The sequence below is a fragment of the Coenobita brevimanus genome, chromosome 72, assembly GCF_032717465.1.
Source record: "Coenobita brevimanus isolate Jiangsu-jjx chromosome 72, ASM3271746v2, whole genome shotgun sequence".
Classification (NCBI taxonomy): Eukaryota; Metazoa; Arthropoda; class Malacostraca; order Decapoda; family Coenobitidae; genus Coenobita; species Coenobita brevimanus.
The window spans coordinates 8,670,716-8,695,782 of NC_137025.1; the positions used below are offsets into that span (position 1 = coordinate 8,670,716).

At 41.9% G+C, this 25,067-nt stretch overlaps 1 protein-coding gene across 1 annotated transcript in view; it reads left to right on the forward strand.

The window, feature by feature from the left end:
• The first annotated feature begins 10,191 nt into the window (after positions 1-10,191).
• The window catches only part of LOC145407248 (uncharacterized), a 31,394-nt gene continuing 16,518 nt past the window's right edge, over positions 10,192-25,067 (forward strand). The window contains exons 1-14 of the mRNA XM_080278281.1: positions 10,192-10,363; positions 11,003-11,182; positions 12,930-13,082; positions 13,832-14,029; positions 15,627-16,428; positions 16,621-16,769; positions 17,995-18,114; positions 18,985-19,173; positions 20,236-20,347; positions 21,050-21,225; positions 22,406-22,598; positions 23,186-23,298; positions 23,598-23,700; positions 24,647-24,798. Of these exons, the coding sequence (XP_080134407.1) occupies positions 10,192-10,363; positions 11,003-11,182; positions 12,930-13,082; positions 13,832-14,029; positions 15,627-16,428; positions 16,621-16,769; positions 17,995-18,114; positions 18,985-19,173; positions 20,236-20,347; positions 21,050-21,225; positions 22,406-22,598; positions 23,186-23,298; positions 23,598-23,700; positions 24,647-24,798 (2,812 nt within the window). The remainder of the gene's footprint in view (positions 10,364-11,002; positions 11,183-12,929; positions 13,083-13,831; positions 14,030-15,626; positions 16,429-16,620; positions 16,770-17,994; positions 18,115-18,984; positions 19,174-20,235; positions 20,348-21,049; positions 21,226-22,405; positions 22,599-23,185; positions 23,299-23,597; positions 23,701-24,646; positions 24,799-25,067) is intronic.

Genomic DNA, 25,067 nt, shown 5'->3' on the forward strand with positions numbered 1-25,067 from the left:
TTTGTTAAAGTTTGAAACGGACAATTTTTTAGGTGACTAAGATTTTTAGGCAATTTGCAAATCGCCTGAGTCAGTCAGTTTACAAAGTAGATGAGAATTCCGGACAGAGTACACGCGAGTTAAACCAGTGGTGTCTAGTTAGTATGTGGCAGTGTGAGCAGTGAGTCAGTTGATAACTGGTAAGCCTTGTGCTGTTATTCTTGTGACAGGCAGCAGATATCAGCATTTGTAGAGGTCACTGCATATTCCTTACAGAGGGTGAATTCAGTGGACTTGTTTTTTCGTAGAAACGGGTCAATAGATAAAAAATCATACATAAAACCTTACTGATGAATGATAATGAGTACCGTACCTGCAATACATTTTGACAGAGGTCAAAGTGTCAACAAAGGATCCACCCTTGGACTCAGCTAATCCAAATGACTGACCCTGGGACTCAACCAGTCCAGATAATTCACCCTGGGACTCAATCAGTCCAGATAATTCAACCTGGGACTCAGTCAGTCCACATAATTCACCCTGGGACTCAGTCAGTCCACATAATTCACCCTGGGACTCGGTCAGTCCAGATGATTCACCTGGGACTCAGTCAGTCCAGATGATTCACCCTGGGACTCATTCAGTCCAAATAACTGACCTTCGGACTCTGGAGGGCTGAACAGATGATGCCACTTCTGGTAATCCCTGAGATATTGTTACGTTTTCCATTCCAGTGGTTGAGCCAGGTAATGGGCGTTATCAAAAGCCGTAATGAAAACATTCTGAACAAAACAGTAGTGCAGGAATACTTATTGGTCGTTACAATACAATCCGGTAGTGATATGTGAAATCAGCAGCTGTACAGTCTTGGTGAAGTGTGTACAAACAGGGAAATAGTGCTCTGTCAGGCTGTGCAACGCTCATTTATGGTCAGTGGTAATGGCTGTACTAAATGCAACTCTACTGTGAGTGTAATGCACCAGCAGAGCACAACCTTACATTAAGGCTGATGCTAACAGGCAATCTACCCACTACCCAAACACAAATTAAGCACTCTCATTTCACTCAGTACCCCCCCCCCCACCCAACCGAAGAAATCCCAGTTTGTAAGCTGTCTGTAATTTTCAGCTAATCTCTAAACTGACCGAGTGAATTAGACAGTTCACACATTGCCTAAAAATTTCTCACTTTATAAACTGCCTACTTTTCAGCAGTGCCTAGCACACCCAGCCGAGTCCATTATTTACGGTTCCCCGTACCTTTCTACTGACTGGCGCCTAGCTGCCATCATTTTCTTAGTAAATTTTATATGTAGGTTTTTAGAAGGATATGGTATGAGTATTTTTTTTATTTATTGGTAAACACCGGGTATAAAGTTTTATGTGTTTTCTATGGGTTCCTCTCATCCGTGGTAACAACTTTTCCAATACAATTTCCTCCGAAAGTCAGTAATCGAGATGCATTAGTTAGGCGATACGAGTTTAGGTTAGATTCGATCAGGTTTGGTCAAATGAGGTTAAATTAGTGTTTAAAATCACCGGTTTAATAGTCTCATTTTCTTTATGCGAGGTGTGGTGTGGTTAGATATGGCCATGTTAATGTTTCTAGTGGCTCGGGGGACGAAATCATCTCATTAGATGTCGTTACGTTTGAATAAAAGATGGTTTTACTTATTTTTTATGCGATTAATATGATATATACCATCATTTCCCAGTGGAAATGCTTCCTTTCCCTGCATTCACCCAACTTATAACCCCACATTCTCACGCGTCCCAAAAGTCGATGGGAAGTGATGGAGGGGGAGGAAAAACAGGGAAACGAGGAATTTTCACATAAAATGAGGGTCAAAACCAAATGAAACACATGGCAATGAATAAAAAAGTTTGATTTATTCACTAAACTTGTGCCTACCAGCAGGTAAAAATTATCCATGATATAAATAAAATTCAGACGTATTAAAATAAAAAGACACATGTAAGAGTCTTGAAGTGTCTTGGAAAGTAACATTTACTTGCTGTAAGACATGGATAGGTCAAAGGATGAAAAAAAAAAAAATCGGATAATCTTACTGTAGACGCACTCAGAGAACTCTACATTTTGCAGGCTAACCATAGACAGACATTTTCATTCAGGTGAAAGAAATCCCAATGGTCGAAAGGTTTAAAACAACCGCGAGTAACTCTTTCTCTGCTATCGAAGTATTTACGGGAGATATTTGACGTAGGACAACGCCAGACGATTTACTTCAGCTAGAAGTTTTCATAATACGATTAGTTATTAACTCAAGCTACCCGCTCGTTATTGTGGAAGTAGTTGCATTCTCAACGCAGGCTCGCACGAAACCATTTTATTCATCTGAGCGATATTTTAACAGTTAAAGGGTTGAATATATTGATGCGAAGACACTGTTCAAAGATATTATAAAGAATCGTCCGGCGGTAGAAAGAACAAAATATTAAGGCATGAATGACATCATATTCACAGCAATAACTGAGATCAATTCTAATCTCTTCACTCCAATGGGCAGCTCATAAAGAGGATAAAGTCGTCTGGGAGTAGCAAAGAATAAAATAGCTAATATATAATCGTAGTGAAGTTATCAGTATGTTATTTCGGCTTTTTTTTTTGTAGTGCAGTAAGAGAGAGAGAGAGAGAGAGAGAGAGAGAGTAAATAATAATCGTACTGAGGATATTAGGTTATTCAATCTTTGTATAGTGCAGTAAGACCTAAAGTAGCCTGCATGTTTTGGAGATAGATAAATTGATATAGAGTCAGACAGATAGATAGATAGATACAGATAGATGTAGTGAGAGAGAGAGAGAGAGAGAGAGAGAGAGAGAGAGAGAGAGAGAGAGAGAGAGAGAGAGAGAGAGAGAGAGAGAGAGAGAGAGAGAGAGAGAGAGAGAGAGAGAGAGAGAGAGAGAGAGAGAGAGAGAGAGAGAGAGAGAGAGAGAGAGAGAGAGAGAGAGAGAGAGAGAGGGGTATAAAACAGAAATATAAGTGTAAGAGGAAGAACCTGCCTCCATGAAAAGAATCGTGTACAAGGGTTGCAAGTGTCAAGAAAGTGGGAGAGAGAGAGAGAGAGAGTGAGAGAAAGTGGGTGTGAGAGTGAGAAAGAGAGAGAAAGAGAAAGTGGGCGTGAAAGAGTGAAAGTGATGTGCGTTGCCTTACTCAAAGAAACACTCATTATATCCTTTGATGAATAGGCTGGTGAGTAGGTAGGTAGGTAGGCAGGTAGGTAGGTAGGCAGGTAGGTAGGTAGATAGGTAGGTAGGTAAGCAGGAAGGTAGGTAGGGAAGGAGGTAGGTATGTAGGTAAAGAGGCAGGAGGTATTTAAGATGGTAGGTTAGGGAATTAGACAGATAGGTAGGTAAGAAGGGAAACAGGTAGGTAGGTATTTAGGTATGTAAGTAGGTAGCCAAGTAGGGAAATAGGTAGGTAAGTAGGTATGTACAGTAAGTAGGTAGCAATGTTGGGAAAAGGATATGTAGGTATGTAAGAGTAAATAGGAAGCAAGTAAGGAAATATGTAGGTAGGTAGGCTGTAAGTAGACATTTCAGCTGGGAAGTGAGTGTGTTGATATGTAAGTAGGTGGCAAGTAAGGAAATGGGTAAGAACGTAGGTAGGTAGGTAAGTAGACAGGAAGCTTGGGACGACGGTGATGGTAGGTAGATCGGCAAGAAGGCTGGTAAGTAGAGAGAGAGAGAGAGAGAGAGAGAGAGAGAGAGAGAGAGAGAGAGAGAGAGAGAGAGAGGTTTAAAAAGCAGCCGAGAGAGTGGCTTTGCAAACGTGTTTACTCTCTTATTGTCTGTTTATGTTTACTTGTGGCCCCCGGGGGGTCCTAGTCCCCCGTCTGTAATGAGGGGGAGGGGGCACGGGAAGAAAAGAAGGAGACGAGAGAGGGAGGGAGGGAGGGGAGGAAGAAAAGAAGGAGAGTGGGAGTGAAGGAGGGAGGGGAGTGAATGGATGAAAGAAACGAGAGAGAGAGAGAGAGAGAGAGAGAGAGAGAGAGAGAGAGAGAGAGAGAGAGAGAGAGAGAGAGAGAGATGCACAGAATTACAGTAATTACACAGATACACAGACCACACACACCCCACGGTCCCATCAAGGCTGTCGGCCTTAATACTAACACAGCACTTTAATCACAGAAGTCAGAGAAAAGCATAACACAGCAGAAGGTTCCCCCTCATCCTGCAGCTTTTGACGTATAGGGGAAAAAGGTGAGAAATAGCACCCTGCAGGATTTAAAAAGCCTAACAGAAATTTCATAGGATCAGCATGAAGGTAATGAAAATGGAAAGGTTGAAAATACAGCCACATTAATTCCAGTCTAAACCAAGTGCCTGTACATTTTATTACAATTTTTTTTAAATTTATATAAAGCGAGGGGGAAAACTGATTCCTGATATCTTTTTGTTTAGCTACTGCAGATATTTATTATGCATTCACACATATTGTGCAAGTGAAATGTATGCTTAATTGTTACGCATGTATGCAAAAATCCATGCGCTTGCCCATAAACGCACAAGCTCATATTTACCTATGTCAGTACTTGGACACAGACACAGACACACACACACACACACACACACACACACACACACACACACACACACACACACACACACACACACACACACACACACACACACACACACACTTATACTTGCTTCAAGTCCCGAGAGAACAAACAAGGATTAGGATACTTTGGTGAATGCGATGGCCACTGCTGGTACAGCTTAGTTGCTCAGATCAGGTCAGGTCAAATGAGTTCATAGATCGCCACTCTACCCTCTCCTCCCACTCCCAGAGACATGAAATACTCTTATTCGTATGCATGCACATACATATGTACATGTGCACACATACAGATATCAATACTCATTTACTTTTGTGTCTGCATAATACCGATCACATCAAGATGTATATCTAATATCTTTTTAAAAATATTTGTGGCACCGCTTTCGACCACATTCCTAGAGAGTTTATTTCAATATTTAAAATGGAGAAGGTGAAAAAGTTTTTGGCCGTTTCAAGATTAACATTCCTTGCCTGCAGCCTAGATCAAGACCTGCAGCTTCATGCCGGTACCATGAGTTGTGGTCTCGGTAATAACTTTAACCAGATTGTTTGATTCGATATTACTAAAATCGTTCAGTATCTTCAAGCATTAATTAGTTGTTCCCTGATTCTAAGTTCTTTAACAGAAAATAAATTCAGTTCCTTAAGCCTCTCGAGATATGGGTTATTCCTTGGGGTTGGAATTAACTTGGTAACCCTATGTTTCACAGCTTCTAGTATCTGTACATCCTTTTCCAGATATGGTGCCCAGAAATGAGCCCCAAACTCTAAGTATGGCGTAACTATGCTTTTGTGTAAAGGGATCACAATATCTTTGCTTCTATAAGTAAAATTCCTTTTCATGAGTCACAGGGAGTTGTTGGCTTCAGTCACGACGAAGATTCCCTGACTGAAAAATTTGAGATCAACTGAAATTATTATTCCTAAATCTTTAATTTGTGAAGATATACTGATGACCTGGCCTTGTAGATCGTATCATCATACTTTTTGTTTTTTGCTCCACATTGCAGTGCCTGGCATTTACTTACATTGAAGGGCATTCGCCATTTTTCTGACCATTCTCCAGTTTTATTAAGGTCATTTTGAAGGTTAATTCTGACCTCTTCAATTAACACAGTACTGCCGATATTTGCGTCACCCGCGAATTCAAAAATGGAAGTCTATAGCCCAACGTCGATGTCATTCATTTACATTTATGTACAGAACTGGTCCAAACACTGACCCCTGAGAAACTCCAGTAGTCACGGGGGCCCAGTTTGACTCTACTTAGTTTTTTACGACACGACATTTTGTCACTTAGTTATCTATCTATCCACATATGAAAGTCTCAGTTGATTCCTAGTTATCATACCATTCTCATTAATTCATTGTGTGATACTTTGTCAAAGGCTGTTTGGAAAGTTATATCTAGGGACCTGCTACTATCATTAATTGTAAAAAGGTTACCATGAACCTCAATTAGATTTGTGAAGCATGATCTCCGAAACCTAAAGCCACGGCGGCTGATACTAATACGTTCAACTATCATGTCTTTTATTACTGACTGAGGCATTTTCCCCATGACAGAGGTTTAGCTAATTGGTCTGCAGTTACTTGGTTGATCTCTGCTGACCCTATTATATGAATTACGTTTACGTCTGCTAGTATTCAGTCTTCCGGAACCATTTCTTGCTGGAGAGATTTATTAAAATTAAACGTAATGGGACCATATATTACATCCGCTAAGCTTTTTAATATTTTTGTGTAGAAATTGTCTGGTCCCGGAGTTTTGTTACTATTCACTTTATTAACTTTATCTTTGGTTTCATTGCTGCTAATATGTTATTTCATTTAATACACTGTGGTGTATCTGTCGTAGCTCTTCAGTAGTCTCACTGGCATCTTTCGTTAGGACTTAACTGAAACAAATTTTTTAGAGTAGATGCCATTTTTTGTCGTTGAAGATAAGGGCACCCTTGGCGGTAATGGGTGGGCCAGTACCTCTCAAAAGTTTATTGCCGTTTATGTATCCGTAAAAGAGCTTGGGATCCGTTCAGAGAGAGAGAGAGAGAGAGAGAGAGAGAGAGAGAGAGAGAGAGAGAGAGAGAGAGAGAGAGAGAACTGTTCCCTAAATGAGCGTCAGAAACTAGGGAGTTGCATACACCCACGCACTGTTAGTCTTAAGAACATGGTAGTTATTATAATTGCATAAGTTAGAGAGAGAGAGAGAGAGAGAGAGAGAGAGAGAGAGAGAGAGAGAGAGAGAGAGAGAGAGAGAGAGAGAGAGAGAGAGAGAGAGAGAGAGAATAATACGGTAATAATAATAATAATATTACTAATGATAATAATAATAATAATAATAATAATAATAATAATAATAATAATAATAATGAATAATAATAATAATAGTAATAATAATAATAATAATAATGAATAATAATGGAGAAGATGATGATGATGATGATGATGATGATGATGATGATGATGATGATGATGATGATGATGATGACGACGATGATGATGATGACAATAATAATAATAATAATAATAATAATAATTCATTCATTCATCATTCATTATCCAATCCTATATTGCCCCATGAGGAGCGTAGGAGCCCTGGGCTAGGCAAGTTGGTCCTGACATTTAAGATTTGAGTGACCAGCCTCACGCATTCCTGAGTGTCATTACGTGAGCAATAAACCCTAACCATCCCTTGTATATATTAATAATAATATTAATGATAATAATAATAATAATAATAATAATAATAATAACAATACCGTAATATTAGTAGTAGTAATAATAATAATAAAAATGACTAGGAAACGGATATTGTCATTAGCAGTTTCAGTAACTCACCACATGACAAGGTCATCCATCTTGTGCATGTGACCCCAGTACATTAAAAATATGCAAAGTTTGAACTTTGACCTTGGCTGTGACCTTGTGTTTTGCATCGAGGTCATTCATACTTGGTAGCCTTGCATAGCATATGAAGTTCAATAAATGTATCAAGTTTGGTGATTGTAGCTCAATTCTATTTTTTTTTTAATTGTGCACTCAATGACCCCTAACCTCTTTTCATTGACCCCTGGGCTATCTCAGAAACAACTGGCCCAAATGGGCCCATAGTCATTTCAAACCTGCTCTCGGATCTTGGCTGTCCCACAAAAATTTCAAGTCTGTACCTTTAGCGGTTTCCGAGAATCCGTGAATAGACTATTATTATAGATTTTTGGATTTAACTGGAAAACCAGTTCTAGGAACTGGATGATACTGGGTCATATGAAGCCGCCAGCTGGGGGACTCAGATGGCCAAGTATAATGGCTATAGCTTTGAAATTGAGTGAATACAAGAAATTTGCTTCTTCGTTAGAAAGGATAATAATAATAATAATAATAATAATAATAATAATAATAATAATAATAATAATAATAATAAATAATAATAATAATTAGAAAATGGAAATTGCCATTAGCAATTTCAGTAACTCACCATATGACAAGGTCATCCGTCTTCTGCATGTGATCGCAGTACTGTACATTAAAATAAGCAAATTTTTGAATTTTGACCTTGGCTGTGGCCTTGAGTTTTGGGTCAAGGCCATTCATACTTGGTAGCCTTGCACAACATATCAAGTTCAATAAATGTACCAAGTTTGGTGATTGTAGCTCAATTCTTTCTTGTTTTTTAAATTGTGCACTCAATGATCCCCAGCTACTCTCCATTGACCCAAGGCGATCTCAGAAACTACTGGCCCAAATGGGCAACAACAATTTCAAGTCTGCACCTTTAGCGGTTTCTGAGCATCAGCGAATAGACTATTATTTAAGGTTTTTGGATGTAACTGGAAAACCAGTACTGTACTGGGAACTGGATGATACTGCGTCATATGAAGCCACCAGCTGGGGGACTCAGATGGCCAAGTATGATGGCCGTAACTTTGAAATAGAGTGAATACGAGAAATTTATTTCTTCGTAAGAAATAATAATAATAATAATAATAATAATAATAATAATAATAGGTATAACAGTGGCAAGAACAATATAACTCACTACTGGTGTGATGAGTTATAATAATAATAATACTGACATGAGCAATATATCTCACCATTGGTGTGGTGAGTTATAATAACGTTAATGAAAATAGTGATTTGCCGTGTCTTGCCACCATGTCTACGATGGCTACCATATTAAATTAATTCCTGCTACCATTTCATTCAACTTGGGAGACGTCTCGCCTACGTAATGAGTCAGAACTTCTTTTAGCCTCCTCATCACGAGAACGATTTTTCTTATTTTCATCCGTCCTAGCTTCAGACGATTACTTAGAAAGGACTTCTTGAAGTGACGGGGTTAGGGGCGTGTGGGCGCGTGCAGTTTGGAGAGAAGTGGTTCTGAGAAAAGGAGGTATTGATTGTGAACCGTCTGGGGCTTGTGTCAGCGGTGTGCACAGATAATTTTAGGGGCAGGGGCTATTGCTAAAACCAGAGCATGCCTCTTGCCGGCTACTATTCAAAGTACCTGACGACGACGATGTGTAAGAGGGCACTTTGTAACCGACAGGGCAAAGGGACAGGGGACTCTAGTCCCTTTGAGCTTTACCTGTACACGTCCACGGCATTTGATGGCGAATGATGCAGTGTGCGAGGAGATGAGGAGTGAAGTTGTTTGAGCCCGTGTTTTCGTCATTTTAGGAAGCTCTCTATCATTTCTTTGCTATATTCTTTTTACTTTAACTATTCGTAGACATTTGTTTTTTCCGCAGCTTATTATACCTAGCTCGGTGGCAGAAAAAGACAATATTATGGCTCTGCATCCTTTCAGCTGCACTTTTTCGTGATAATCATGGCATTTTAGTGCTACTGTATTCTTACAACCCAGCAACCATGATAGACAGAGGGTAATTTTAGACCAGATAATGATGTACCAATCATTTCTATGATTGGTACATCATTATCTTGTATGCTATTTATGCAATCTGCTTCGATGTAAGAAGATAATTAAAATGCACGAGAAGAATGAGCTGTGATATGTAATATAAATCGTCAGGAACAAGGCGCAACAAAGCCTGAAGTGACATGAAAATCGTAAGTCTGGTAAAGGGGAAGGTTGACTGCAGGACGGGGGTAACTTCAGCTTGCAGTCTACTGGGCAGACAACTCAGATGAACCTTGCGGGCCCCATTCACTTAGGGCTCTTAACGCACTAGATCATCAGGCGTCATTTGATTATATGGTTACCATCCAGCATAGTCAATGGTTTTCTGGCTTGCTATTCAATGCAGAGTCACCTGAAGTCAGCACCACATCGAGTGAGTGGATGGTGGGCGCCTCCACCAACATTAAAAAAAAAAAAAAATGTATCAGTAAGTTATACTACTACTACTACTACTACTACTAGTACCACTACTACTACTACTACCACTACTACTACTACTACCACCACCACCACTACTGCTACTACTACGTGTATACTACATAGCAAAGTACTTACTGTAAGTGGTGTTCATAAGTTCATCGTGGTTTCAAGGAGAGTGTTGGTGACAGTGGTGGGATACTTATACAACTAGGCAACTCATATACTGGTAACTCTTCTTCCTTCTCCTCCTCCTCCTCCTCCCCATCCTGCTACTACTACTACTACTACTATGACAGTACTCCTAATATCTCTGTACTTGGTAGGGTGTGCTTGTGGAGGTCAGAGGTTCAGTGTGGTGCCGGAAAGTGTGGTGGTGTCGGCTGGGGGAGACGTGTTCCTCTCCTGCATTGTGGAGAACCAGCAGGGCAAGGCGCAGTGGACAAAGGATGGATTCGCTCTCGGTTTGTTTATAGTGCAGTGTGTTGTTTTAGATTCCTGATATTTTTATTATCTAAATTAAAAAATACTGAACTGACATTTTATTAGCTTTGTCGAATACATACTGAAGGTGGGTCACTCAAGACTGATATAATGTTGAATGATAAGGATGTTTTTAACTTGGTAAGTGTTGTGGAGATAAGCAAAGTCTGTTTTAACGAAATTAAAACCTGGGGGTAGGGGGGTTTCAAGAATACTCCCCCAGTATCCCTGCTTGTCGTACGAGGCGACTAAAAGGGTTGGTGGTGGGTTAGTGCCCCACCCCGTAAAAAGAACTAACTAAAAATGCAAATAAAGCGCCTCGGACTATTCCTTTCCTCAGCATGGAACCAAATGGACATCCTTTGGGATAGCAGAACAATTGTTTAACCACTTGGCTACGTCTCCACTAAACTGATGTAACTTTTAACTTGACTTTCTCTACTCCAAGAGTTGAATGCTTTGCGTTCGGCTACCCGAGTCTAAAAGACAAAGGGGATCTGAGCCGCGGAGAGCACCTCTTAAAATTTACTTTGTTATTTATTTAGCACAATTTCATATACGTATTTCAGTTATCTAAACCGAGCTTAGTCTAACTTGTAACTGCTCTCATTTTACTGCAGGATTTGAACGCGATGTGCCTGGATATCCAAGATTTCGATACGCGGGTGACCCCAGCCTTGGGGAACACCACCTTGTGATCACGGGCGCCACATTGCAGGAGGACGGGGAGTATCAGTGTCAGGTGGGACCCACGGACAACACACCTCCGATATGGGCTGCTGCTAATGTGACAGTCACTGGTAAGCAGAAACTGACCACAATCTAAGCTGAGGGAAAAGGTCGGGGAACGTGTCAGAGGAAAAATAAAAGTAATGTGCAGTATGTGAGCAGGAGGGGCTGAAAACGAGGCGAAGAAGGAGTAATTAAGTTAATGTAAGAACTAGGTGCCTGAGACGAGAGGTAGGCCGAGAAGAACATGGAGGAGGAAGGTAGGAAATGTGCAAGGGGGTTCAAGCGACTGGGAAGATGGGCCGAAAACAAGCTGGAGGGAGTAGAGGTATGCCAAGAAAAAGATGGAGGGAGCAGAGATACAGCGAAAACCAGGTGGGGGAAGGATAGGCAGACCAAGAACGAGGTTGAGGGGAAAAGCCAAGAGAGAGTATGAAAGTGGAATATATGAATAGGACAGGAAGACCGAGAATGAAATGAAGGAACAGTGCGAGATGAACAGAAGTAGACCGAGAATTAGGTAGAGGAACGAAAGAACGAAGTGGTGGGAGACGGTGAGAGAACATATAAAAGGATGTACGAGAGCAGGGCAGGTGAGTAGAAGGAGAAGCAGGCTAAGAACGACGAGTAGGGACGCGATGGGAGAGTGTGAGGTTGAAAGGAGAGATAGACCAAGAATGTTGTGAGAATGAAGGCGGATGATATTGTGAGGAGTGTATGAAATGAGGAACAGATCGAGACAGAGGTGGGGAAGGAGAGGTAGACTGAGAATAAGGAGAAAGAATAGAGTGGGAAGTACATAAGATAGAAATAGATAGATAGGTAGATAGATAGATAGACAGATAGATAGATAGATAGATAGATAGATAGATAGATAGATAGAGAGAGAGAGAGAGAGAGAGAGAGAGAGAGAGAGAGAGAGAGAGAGAGAGAGAGAGAGAAATTTGCATCTGAAGAGGGTGATGGGTGGCGAAGGAAAAGAATCGAAATGATAATTTCGTACTCTCTCTCTCTCTCTCTCTCTCTCTCTCTCTCTTTCAAACTGGCCTTGAATAATTAATGAATGTAAATATGGTCCATTTTCTTTTGGCGCTCTAATGATACTTAGCTAAATTTTGGTGTTTTGTTCGTTTTTCCTGTTTCTAAACCTTCCTCACCCCATTGGTTATAATGAGATCAGGTTATGATGATTATGATGTGATGATGATGATGATGGTGGCGGTGGTGGTAGTGGTGGTGGTGGTGGTGGTGTCGGTGATATGTTAATGGGACACCCTTTGATCCTTCTCCCGAATATGAAAAAAAAAAAATCTCTCTCCTTTTAACCTCTTTAATAAGGTGACGCTTTTTTTTTTTTTTTTTTTTTTTTTTTTTTGGTGACTACCTTCGGACGATGTAATTCAACTCAAAACATACAGTAGCAATTTGGCTTAAGGTATTAAAAATAGGTTTCCTCCTTCCTTAAACTGCATAGAATACTTTTTTATTCGTGTTAACAACAGGCTAGTTTATTAAATTCAGGGAGGCCCTCTCGAAGTGGAGGGATAAATGCCAGTGCTTGTGAGGTTATTTGCCCTTGGTCTGTGTCGAATTTCTCTCAGCTGAGAAAATGGAACGATATTAGCAGAGTAAAATACGTAGATGTTCCTCAGACAATTTGAGGGGTTATTGAGACTAATGGGCCACAGGAAACTATTTGACTTACGACTCAGTGTACAGTCACTACATTTAGTAAGCGGATGATTTATATAGTACGACAGATTATTAGTCTGAAATGATGTGTTGTATTCGTACCTGACACCTATAATGTTATTTCAGTTGCTCCGAGCAGTGTGCGTGTTGTGGGCTGGGGCGATGGTGGTGTGGTGGAGGTGGAGGCAGGCACGGTGATCACCCTCGAGTGTCTGGTCAGCCCCGCCAGGCCACCAGCCGCCATATCATGGACCAGGGCAGGCACGCCCATACCACAAGGTAAGTCACTTGTTGTTTTACATCATTTTCAACGTGGGTTAGTTCAACATTATCACCGTTACCCGTTCCAGCGGGGTGGGGCCCCAAAACAGGAAAAAGCAAACTCATCAATGCACACGTCTTCCGACTGTAGTATGTACTATCTACATCAAAGCAATTTGATATGTATGTAAATATACATACAGGGTGTACAGTATCTGAATGTATGTAAGTATGTATATATATGTGTGTGTATGCATATATGTACGTATGTATGTATACCATGTTATCTATCTGAGTCTCCAGTGGTCAGATTGGCCGAGCGTGTGTGCCGACCTTCCAACATACCGAAACCTGCGTTTAATCTCACACGGGTGCAGACATTTAAGAGAGGGCAGTAGTATATCTCTACATGTGTTCTCACCCTGTCCAGGATTCCTCGAGGATATATACAGATTCATTCACTCTGTTATAAATGCTGCTTCTCCAAATAAACATATTCCACATATCCTTCCCATCCAACACTCCAAATGTTTCTCACGCGTGTACCTGTCTGTCTAGCACAGGGTGGGGGCGTGTCACTTCTCTTGCGACGGAAATCCTTAATCGTATGAATCATCTGGCCCTTAAAGCCCACCTCTCGTTAGGCATAAACAAGCTGATCGTTGCAATTCAGTATTTATAATCTATCTGTCTATCTAATCTATTTATCTAAGCTATGTGTCTACTGCTAACTATCTGTCTACCTAATCTATCTACTTATTTCACAGAAAATCAAGTGGACATCATAGAAGAATCCGCCAAGTCCCGGAGATGGAGTGTGAGGAGCCGACTGGTGATAGAAACCAGCCCGTCAGACGACCACACCACATACACCTGCCTGGCGCACCACCCCGCCCTAACCAACGCCACTCTACACCACACTGCTGCAACGCCACTCACTGATTCCGTCACACTCTCTGTCCTGCGTAAGTTGTTGTTGAAGAGTTTGAAGGTTATACATATTTTTCTGTTGACCCCTTTGTTGGTTAATTTATTGTAATTTCTTGTCTTTTATATATTTCTTGGATGATTATTATCTTTTGCTTATTTCCATGCTTTCCTATTATTATTACATTAATTTGTCATCTGATATATATTACAGTCACAGGTTACCTGGGTAATCTGGGGTCTCCCAGATCCCAGGCCCTGAAAATTATCTTTTATACATATGAAATTAAAGCCAAGGGATCTGTCCTTCCGTCTACTTTCCTGACTAGTGAAGTCCTTCATGGGGGTGATGGAGTCATTCTTGGAACTGGCTCTGATCTTGCATTCTAGAGCCATTGGGGTCTGTCAGATCCCAGGCTACCTAACATGTTAGGTCATTGGTCGTTCCTTGTGTGCAGTTAATTTTCACTTCCTGCGTTTCTCCATTTGTTTACAGGAAGTCCCAACATCGGTCTACAGCAGATGACCCAAGAGATTAAGATATTAGCTTTCAGTTTTGTTAGGGTTAAGGTTAAAATTTGCATATACAAGATTTTGCACTTTTTTCAAAAATTTTTAAAAAACATTTTTTCATTTAAACTTTTTTTTTTTTTAAATCTCAATGAAAGAAAATGGCTTGAATTATTTGTCTGTTCAAGCATAGTCCAGTAAATCAAACGGAAGTAATTTCCTTTTTTTAATTTTTTCCTCGAGGTCTGCGTGACCCCGGGTTACCTAATGTGATAAAAAAAAAGAAAGGTTACCTATCCAGGGTCAAAATCTTTAACACAAGTTACTGTTTTTTCTTGCTTCACTACCAACACCAGTACGGTTCACACAGTCCACTCTGCCCTCACTATTATGCCATCCCTCACGCACAACAGTCATTTCATGTACCTCAGTCGTAGTGCCATCCCACACGTACTCATTTCACGCACCTCACTCTTACACCACACACTGCTGTGACTGTAATGCCACCCCACAGTCCCCCCACACACAACACACTCATTTCATGCACCTCATTTTCGCAGTACACACTGCTGTCACTGTAATGCTATACTCATTCATACACCTCACTCTTACAGCACACACTTGAATACCACCTCTCACACACACAACACACTCACTTCATGCACCTCATTCTCGCAGCACACACTGCCTTCATTGCAATGTCACCCAACATACATTCATATCATGCTTCTTACTCTCACAACACCCACTGTTCTAATGGTAATGTCATCCGGCACTCAACAACGCACTTATTGCCATCATGCGCCTTACTCGTACAACACAAACCTTCAATACAATCTCAACAAAATATCTCTTGAAACGCTTGACTGAAGTGGCCAGATTTCTGCAGTCCATTGTTTCCATGTCAACAGGAATCAGGGACACCACCAATAAAAGCAACAGCTGCATTACATGTGACTAAATCAGAGGCACCACCGCGAACACCAACAGCTTCATTACATATAACTAGGTGTTACTGTGTCCTACAATACAGAGTACTGAGGCACGTGTTTCCTAATTAACCTTATGAAAATGTTAATGTCTATACAGTATAGGTGAGTAATAAGCATGAATCACTAATTACAGACCCTCCTGGGCCGCCAGTCGTGAGTGGATACAACCCAGGTGAGGTGATGGTGGCTGGGGAGCGTCGCACCCTCACTTGCACCTCACTGGGGGGCAACCCGCGGCCTTGGGTTCTCTGGTACCGCAATGGACAACTGATAGACGACACCTCATCCACACTCCACCCTAGCCAGATGTACCAGCTGCGCAGGAGCAATTCAGACGCCAGGGAGGAGACAAGATCACTGAGGGAACTGCGCGGCAGGAGAGTCAGCAAAGCCAGAATGGATAATGGTGCTGGTACCGAAACTAGGAGTGATTTCCCTCTCTTAGATGATCCACATGATTCATATTCAGTGCCATCATCAGAATTACTTAATAGGACAGGCATGGTGCTTAACAGGGAGGCCAGGGAAGCCAGTAATGTAAGTGGTGATAGTATCATAAGTGACAGCGAGCTGGCTTTCCTGGATGATCCTTATGATAAAAACTCACTGAGGGCAGAAATCAAGAACAATGACAGTCTAATATCTGGTTCAGTAGAGGAGTCTGACACGTGGCAGAGGGAGGAAGAGAATAGAATGAAGTGGCTAAACGATAATAAGCTGAAACAAAGCCGAAAACAACAAAGTGCAACAATTGAAAAGTGGGATTTAGGGAAGAAGAAGATTCAGGAAGCAAAGTTAAAACAAAATGGGAAGTGGATGCAAAAGGAGAAAAGTCATGAAAAGATCATGAACGAGCTAGGAACACGAAGAGAACTTGTAAACGGAACGGAGGAGGAGAATGGAAAGAAATACTTTAATATTAGCAAGAGTGAAAAGTGGGGATTGTCAGGAAAACTTGGAACAGAGAGGAAACGATATGGAAAAGAAGGCAAAGGAGTGAATGCAGAGGTAGGGAGAGAAGCGCATGAAGAAGAGGAAAGAAGAGTTAACGGAGGGGAAGGAAAGAAAGACAATGGAAGGGAGGGAAGGAGAGAAAATGCAGCAGAGGGGAGAAAACAAACCAGAAGGAGAGAGGAGGGAGAAAACCGTGCGGGTGTTGTGAACGAGCACGAGATGGTGGTGACAGAAGAGGAAGACGGTGCACAGTACTCGTGTGAGGTGACCAGCGATCTACTCAAGCAACCCCTCACACAAAATCTCACACTCTCCGTATACTGTAAGTCCTCACTCACCACTACTCTTTGTGCAATTTTGGCAGGTAGTTCTTACTCTACAGTATGCAGTGCACTGTCTTATTAATACCTGTGTCACAAGAAGCTAGGTATACTCGTATAAAGGAGGTGTGTACTTCCGTAGTTGCTTGACGAATCTTTTATTTTTACCTACCATCATTATGCCCACACTAACCAACCTGTGGTTACTTCTGTCCTCACAGAGTATACTCGTATATTACACATGCCTTGTCTCACTGTCCACCGTCCATCACCATCACTCACATTCCTCTCTGCCAAATCCGTCCCTTTTCTTCCACTTCCCCCTCTCCCGCTATAGAATTTCAAAAGTGAAATCTTGTACCACACCTTCCCACCGCTCCCCAAGGAATCCCAATCTTTCGCGAAGTAAGCCCTATACTCCTACATAAATCCAACTGAGGTTTACTGGACGTAAAATAACTTGAATGAATTGGGATTAACCTGGAGTGGCCTAAACTGATAACAGGGTCAACTTGTTGCAAAATAGATCATGCAAGAAAAACACTAGGCCATTTCGATTGTTGTTTTCTGGCAGTTACGTTGGCAAACTCTTATGCTGGCGTGATGCAGGTGTACAGCACTATCAGCGATCACAAACGCTCGGATTATTTTATTCTCGCTGACACCACATGAGCTTATTCAACATGAAACCGAACAGACTCAAAGAACCCCGCGCACAGCCTCATACAAGCCGCAGTGGCAGTATACATTACGTTCACATTAATTAGGTACTCTTTAGCTTTCTGCGAGTATGTACCTGAACTCTTTCATTACGTTGATAGATACTTCGGTTTATTCTTGCCACTTGCAGACGATTTTATGCAATTTATAAATGACTTCTCCCACTAAAGGGTTAATGAAAGCTTTATCCAGCCGTTGGAGTTTGAAAATTCTCTTCTGAGTTGCACAAAATTTGGTAGACTGTATCCATCTATCTGCCTGTCTGTATCTATCAGTCTGTCTGTAGCGACCTATTTATCTAAGCATTATGTTTAGCTCTTAATGTGTATATCAGTTTCCCAATGTGTGTGTGTGTGTGTGTGTGTGTGTGTGTGTGTGTGTGTGTGTGTGTGTGTGTGTGTGTGTGCGCGCGCAAATGAACCTATTTGTGGTAACTGGCACATATAGGTAAAGCCTAAATAAATCAATCTCTATAAATATGTAACAGTCTCCCCCTCCCTTCCGCAGACGCCCCTTCCAGCGTGACGGTGCGGGGGCCGGCTCAGGTGCGGGCGGGGGGGCAGCTGAATCTTACCTGTGAGACATCTCGTTCTAACCCTCCTGCCTCTGTGACGTGGATAGTGCAAGGTGGGTATTTTCATGTATGCAGCGATGGTGGGTTCTGTTCGGTATATGGTGATGTATAACTGGGTTCTGTTCGGTATATGGTGATGTATAACTGGGTTCTGTTCGGTATATGGTGATGTATAACTGGGTTCTGTTCGGTATATGGTGATGTATAACTGGGTTCTGTTCGGTATGTGGTGATGTATAACTGGGTTCTGTTCGGTATGTGGTGATGTATAACTGGGTTCTGTTCGGTATGTGGTGATGTATAACTGGGTTCTGTTCGGTATGTGGTGATGTATAACTGGGTTCTGTTCGGTATGTGGTGATGTATAACTGGGTTCTGTTCGGTATGTGGTGATGTATAACTGGGTTCTGTTCGGTATGTGGTGATGTATAACTGGGTTCTCTTCGGTATGTGATGATGTATAACTGGGTTCTCGTCTATATGTGGTGATGTATAATTGGGTTCTCTTCTATATGTGGTGATGTATAACTGGGTTCTTTACTGTATGCCGTAATATTAAAAGTGGGATCTTTATTCCATGCAGTAATATTTAAGCGAGTCCTTTCCTGTGTACGATACGGGTATTATTCAATGACTCTCAGGATCATTAAAGTGTGTTTTCCCATCTATATGACATTATTATAAAGTGGGTTCCTTCCTGTATGCAGTAATGTTAAGGAGGGTTCTCTGTTGTACACGGTAAAATAAAGATGGGTTTACTTTTGCTTACGGTAATACAAAGGTTGTCTTCTCTACGTGATAAAATTAGTGTGGCTCCTCTCCTATTTACAGTGGCACCATAATGAATTATCTTCTACAAATGGTAAGGGCAGAGTGGATTCTTGCTTCATACGATAACATTACAGCCAGTTCCATTTTCACAGGTGAGGTTGTTGAGAAGAGCAGGTCTGTGGTTGCCCGTGAGAGGTTTGGCGGGTGGGTGACGTCCTCCTCACTCAGCGTGGATGGCGTGGGTGCGGCCGAGGAGGTGAGGGAGGTGTTGGTGGAGTGTAGAGCCCTCAACCCCGCCGTGGAGAAGGTGGTGAGGAGGACAATCACCATTACTGTTATAAGTGAGTACAGGTATAAGGAGAGAGAGAGAGAGAGAGAGAGAGAGAGAGAGAGAGAGAGAGAGAGAGAGAGAGAGAGAGAGAGAGAGAGAGAGAGAGAGAGAGAGAGAGAGAGAGAGAGAGAGAGAGAGAGAGAGAGAGAGAGAGAGAGAGGTGGACAATGTAGAGTATACGTGAATAGCCTTTATGTAAATTTTCGAAGATAAGTAAGTAGGATAAGATTTGGGAGTACATCGTCATCGTCATCGACATCACAGTCGTCACTATCTTCATCGTCATCATCAGTATCAAATGTCAGTGCCAACTTTGTCACCTTTATCATTCTTGTCGTCTTCATCATTGTTATTACTGTCATCGTCAACATCATTTCCATCTTCATCATCGTAACCTTATTTCCAGTATCATTCACAGGATAAATAGAGTTTAAGAGCTGCAAAAAGGAAAAACACAGGTGTGCAAGTAATCATCAGAGTGGCTAGCACATATGAGTCACGCCTCCATTCATTTAATGAGTAAAATAAACTTAGTGGGTGGATTTGCCTAGATGTGGGAGGTGCGTGTGTGAGAAGGTGAGGTGTGGATGTTGAGGAAGTGGAAGATCTGACCAAGGATAGAAGTGGGTAGATGAAAATAATTATGTATGGAGACATACATGTCGAGTTTTTTTTTCTTTTGTAATTTTTAGATTGAGTCAACCCTACAGGTGTTGCTACAACGACTCTATTAGGTGATTGTTATCAGCATGAATTGTTCATCTCTTGTGGTGGAGGGACTGTAAACAATTTCCATAAACAGTTTCAGCACAACGACTTCTTCAGATTCTACCTGTGGTAGCTCCAGTCGATGTTATTCAGCTTAACCCGCTACTGTCAAAGGTTGCTGCTTGTGGACTCAATGTACCACCCTCTTCCTACCGGCTCGTAATCGTAAAGCTCATGGGAACGTACCCTTAACTGATTTTCGAAAATACCCGTCTCAGTCATTCATAGACGACAGTAGTCCCTAACTGGTTAATGGAGAAGTCTCGAAGGGAAGGAGTTACTGATGATGTGATTTAACTTGCAGGGTCAGCGGGACGGCCAATATTCCAGAGTGACCTGAGGGAGCCAGTGATCGCGGGCACCCTGCTTGACCTGTCCTGTGTCAGTGTGGGAGGACACCCGCCTCCACACATCAGGTCAGCCCCATCAATACCTCACCACACCTAGCTCACTCTAGCCTCAATTGACAATCTATCTCATCTATGCCCTACCTGAGAACACCCCAGTCTAATTAAACTTAATCTAACCATGTCTTAAAGTCAGCCTAACTGATCCTAACTTAACCTAATCTACTTTAATCTAACTAATCTGACTCACTCTGAGGGTAGAATTACAATCACATAATGAAATCGTGTAAAATGTAAAAATATGGCAGGTTTGGCTTGACTAGGACCCTCGTTGGGTCAAAGACCGCAGTAGTCTGGCCAAAGTTTTTACATTTTTACAAGAAAAGGCTAATTTTACCTGATCTAACGTAAGAACCTAATCTGTTGGTACTTAAAATTCATTTAACTTAAACTAACCTTAAGCCAGCTTAATACCTTCTCTGCTTCAGTCTGCCTTTAGCAAGACTGAGCGTGACTTTCACACCATGACATGAATAATAATAATTTAGGAATGCATTATGTACGGAGAGCGTGCAGGATGATTACAGTTACGCACACACACACACACACACACACACACACACACACACACACACACACACACACACACACACACACACACACACACACACACACACACACACACACAAACGTGTAACTTTTCAAATATCCTGTTTCTTACTATTTCTTACGATTCTTTCTTAGTTCCCACATCTTACAATCTCCCTCTAGAGTCTTAAAAGACGGCATAGAGTTGGCCAGCGAGACGGGCGTGGTGGGCGGCATATCGCGAGCGGGTGTGGGCGTGGAGGTGACGGCTGCTGATAACGGGCGTGAGGTGACCTGTGAAGTGAGTGGTCTGGCTTCCACTGTCCCACTCACCACCACCGCCACCCTGGAAGTGCTGTGTAAGTGGTGTGGAGTTGAGGACTGTGGTGTATGGTGTGGTGGTGTGTGGAGCAAGGTAATGTGGCGTGGTGTTGAGAATGAGGATTGTGTTATGGTGCATGATGAGTGGTGTGGTGGTGAGTGCTGTGGTAGGGTATGTGGGTGTGCTGTGTGATAGGGTAAGATGGTGTATGGTGGAGTATGGTGATGTATGGAGGAGTGTGGTGTGATGTGGAATTGGGGGATGGTGTGGTGGCGTGTGGAGTCGTGTTTAGTGGTGTACTGTGGGGTGTGTGGAGGTGTATGGTTGTGGTGTGTAGAGAAGTGTGGAGTGGTGTTTAGTGAGATATGATGGTGTATATTGAGGTATGCTAGTCTGTATTAAGGTATAGCAGTATATGGTAGGATGGTATGGTGTGGAGTGGTGCATAGCAGGATATAGTAGAATATGGTAGAATGGTGGTATGTGGTGGGGTTGGTGGTATGTAGAGGAGTGGAGTGTATAGGTGTGTGGTGCTGTGTAGGTGAGCAGATCACATTTAGACCCGTATAATAAGGCCTTCAATCGAGAACTGAAATGTAAATCACTAAATTTTGAGGGTTATTTATGTAACTCCTGTGGTTATTAGGTATGTCCAGCCTGCGTTCCACATTACAGAGTACGGCTAGGTGCGCTCCGTCATCGTCAGGTGCTTCAGAAATTACTGTTAAATATGAGAGATTGCTTTCTACTTCGCAATATAAGGTTTACGCATACGACTGTTAAAATCACTAATCGTATGCTGTGATAGTTTGTATCATTAACAGGATTTTCGCAAAGTAGTTCCGATTTTATAAATATCAGTTAGAGGCATGATCTGAGAGTTAATTAGGATAAGAGTGAACTGAAGGTTGTTTAGAGACTATGTGTCGCATAGCGTGACGTGTTGGTTGAATGGAGGGGAGAAAGAGTGCAAGGATGATAAGGATGAGGATGTGACCGAAACTCTATTACTGTACTTAGACTATATTTGAAAAAAAAAAATGATGACAAATTACAAATGTTTAGATATTGAAGTTTACGAGTGGTATATCTGCCAAGACAGATAAACAGGAAAGATCAGTGGCCTCATTCATTACATTTCTTGAGCTTTAAGTGTATACAAGATGGCATTTTATCATCACTCTGTTGTATTTGTTCAGTAATTTTATCGTAACCAGTCCCGCCGTGGGAGGTGTACAGCGGCGTGCGTCCCAGCAGTATTGAGGAGGGTGGCAGTGTGGTGCTGTCTTGTCACACCACCGCCAGCCACCCCACGTCATCCATCACGTGGTCATCAGGCGGGGTTCCCATCCAAGACCCGTCACCTGTTACTTCACACGAACACGGCGCCTTTGGAGGCACTGTGACCAGGTGAGGAAAGGAACGTCGAGAACCAAGTGTAATATGATTAAAAAAAAAAAAATGAAGCTTTGATAATACTGTGTTAAATGATATTGAATCAGAAGTGGCCTACCCTACAGTGGCTCATTGTTATCACGATCTACGTGTACTCCGACCCTGGGTCATGAAACCTGAGTGGTGGCGGACATTTAAAGTGGGTGCCGGTAGTAAGGTATGTCTATACAGTATATGCCTACTGCCATAGTATGTCCGCACGCTGTCTGTTCATACCGAAGACGAATTACGTATACAGACTGACATAATTTACAGCATACAACACATCCGATACAACTCATCTCCCACAATCACACACTGTCTGTTATTACCACAGACATCTTTTCTTAAGTGGTACTTGACCACCGCTGGGAAGGAATAATTTTAGGTATCGCTCTTCCTCTAAGGAGAAGGTCTGGTCCTGCAGTGGGCCTCGTACAGACTGACGCAGAATCCAGACCAGTCCAAAAGAATTCATACGTAATATCAAATGTATTCTTACTAATATATCTACATCGAACCAAGTCTAATATATTTTTCCTAAAATTCAAATCCCTCCGCAGATCGGAGCTAACGGTGGTGGTGTTAGCGGAGGACAACGGGAGGGAGTTCCAGTGTGAGGCCAGTAACGGGCTGGGTGTGGCTCTTACGTCAGCACTCACTCTATCAGTATTGCGTTAGTACCACTTGGCTTTGTATGTCTGCCTATTTGTGTCTGGATTTCACAATGCCGTGAACTACATAGATGGAAGAAATATACGTACATTATGAAACTGTGTATATTGTGGGGATACAAGTGTTTCGACCCTGTCTGATATATCAAGTTATGACATACATATCCCCTCGAGGAGGCGTATGTATCGTCCAAACCCTTACTCACGCGGCCTTAAAATATCCTGGGCATGGACCTGATGGGGCAGTCGGGCAGACAGATAAGTCAGTTTGTCAGAGCTGTATTGAAATCTCTCTCTGTAGATGCCCCGGTGTGGGTGGTGAAGCCGCCGGAAGAGGTTAACGTGGAGGAAGAATCAGAGTTGGTCATCACAGCCACCGCTAGAGCAAATCCGGGCCCTCTCAGGTACAGTGCACCCACCCTCACTTATTCATCTATATGTCTGAGTTCCTAACTACTGAAGCAAAGATTCAACTCGTATGAGTATTGTTGATTAGTTTAGCAAAATGTTGAAAATCAATGTAGTGGCAGATGAATGTGAACAAATGGCAGAGGAGTTAAGATTATCAAACTGAGAATGGTTGGATTTAGAATATTTAGTTATGAATGGTAGAAACACTAAACATTTGTGGCACTGTAGGGGTTTCAGCTGGTAAAAAAGAACAGCATGTCGGGTTGTGAAAGTAGAATTAGTGGTGGAGGAGAAAAGTAAATCGTGGACCGGGTGTATAAAAAATAAATGGGTTTAGTTTTTGTCTCTTCGTAGCAATGTTACGTCTCTCTCCCTCTGCTGTACATATTTTAGCGGTCACTCCTCTTCTGAACTATCTGTTTGCATCCCTTCACCATTACGGCGGGCACGCGGCACCTGTTTAGGAACGTGGCCTTTTCTTGCCCAAGTCTTTTATGCAAGAGTCTATCTTCACTTACAGTTCTTCATACATGCAGCTGGTCATCTCCGAAAATGTCTTCCTCAGTCTATATTTCCTTCTGTGTGTGACCTCTGGTCTTTAAAACGCAATGTGTCCAGGCATCTTGAAATAACAGATCGTGATTTAAACTTCATTTTATTTAATTTTCTCTTGAAAAGAAAAATTTTGCAGGCCTCCAGACTGTGGTTCTTTTCTTTTCATTAAAAAGAAATGAAAGAAACGGAATATGCTGAAAGCAAGAAGTTAAGAATGAGATTAAACAAAGGGAATGAGATGAATTATTATTATTATTATTATTATTATTATTATTTGCCTAGCCCCGGGCTCTACACTCCTCATGGGGCAACAGAGGATTGGATGATGGATGGATTATTATTATTATTATTATTATTATTATTATTATTATAATTATACGGTAGGTACTGGTGGCGTCGTGGTGAGGAGACACTGGAGGGGGCAGAGGGTAAGCTGTCCCTGGGCCATGTACAGAGGGATCAGGCTGGCCAGTACTCCGTCAACGCGTATAACCCACGTGGTGCCGTCAACGCTTCATTCACGCTTAATGTCCAGTGTAAGGAGTCAGCAGTTTATAGTCTATCATATCCCTTAACCTTAATAGTATGTTGATCTCGTTATTATTTAGTTCTTTCTATCTGTGCCGTCAACTCTTTTACCTTCCGTACATGATCCTCAGTAGGCTACCGGTACTTATGGTTCTCATACGCCTTTTTTTTTTTTTTTTATGAACTTTGCCTTGTTGTCAGGAGTCTTCATGCGTTTTTCTTCGTATAAACTTTAGCATTATCTCATGGTGCTTATAAGCTGTTAGGTGTAAGTTAC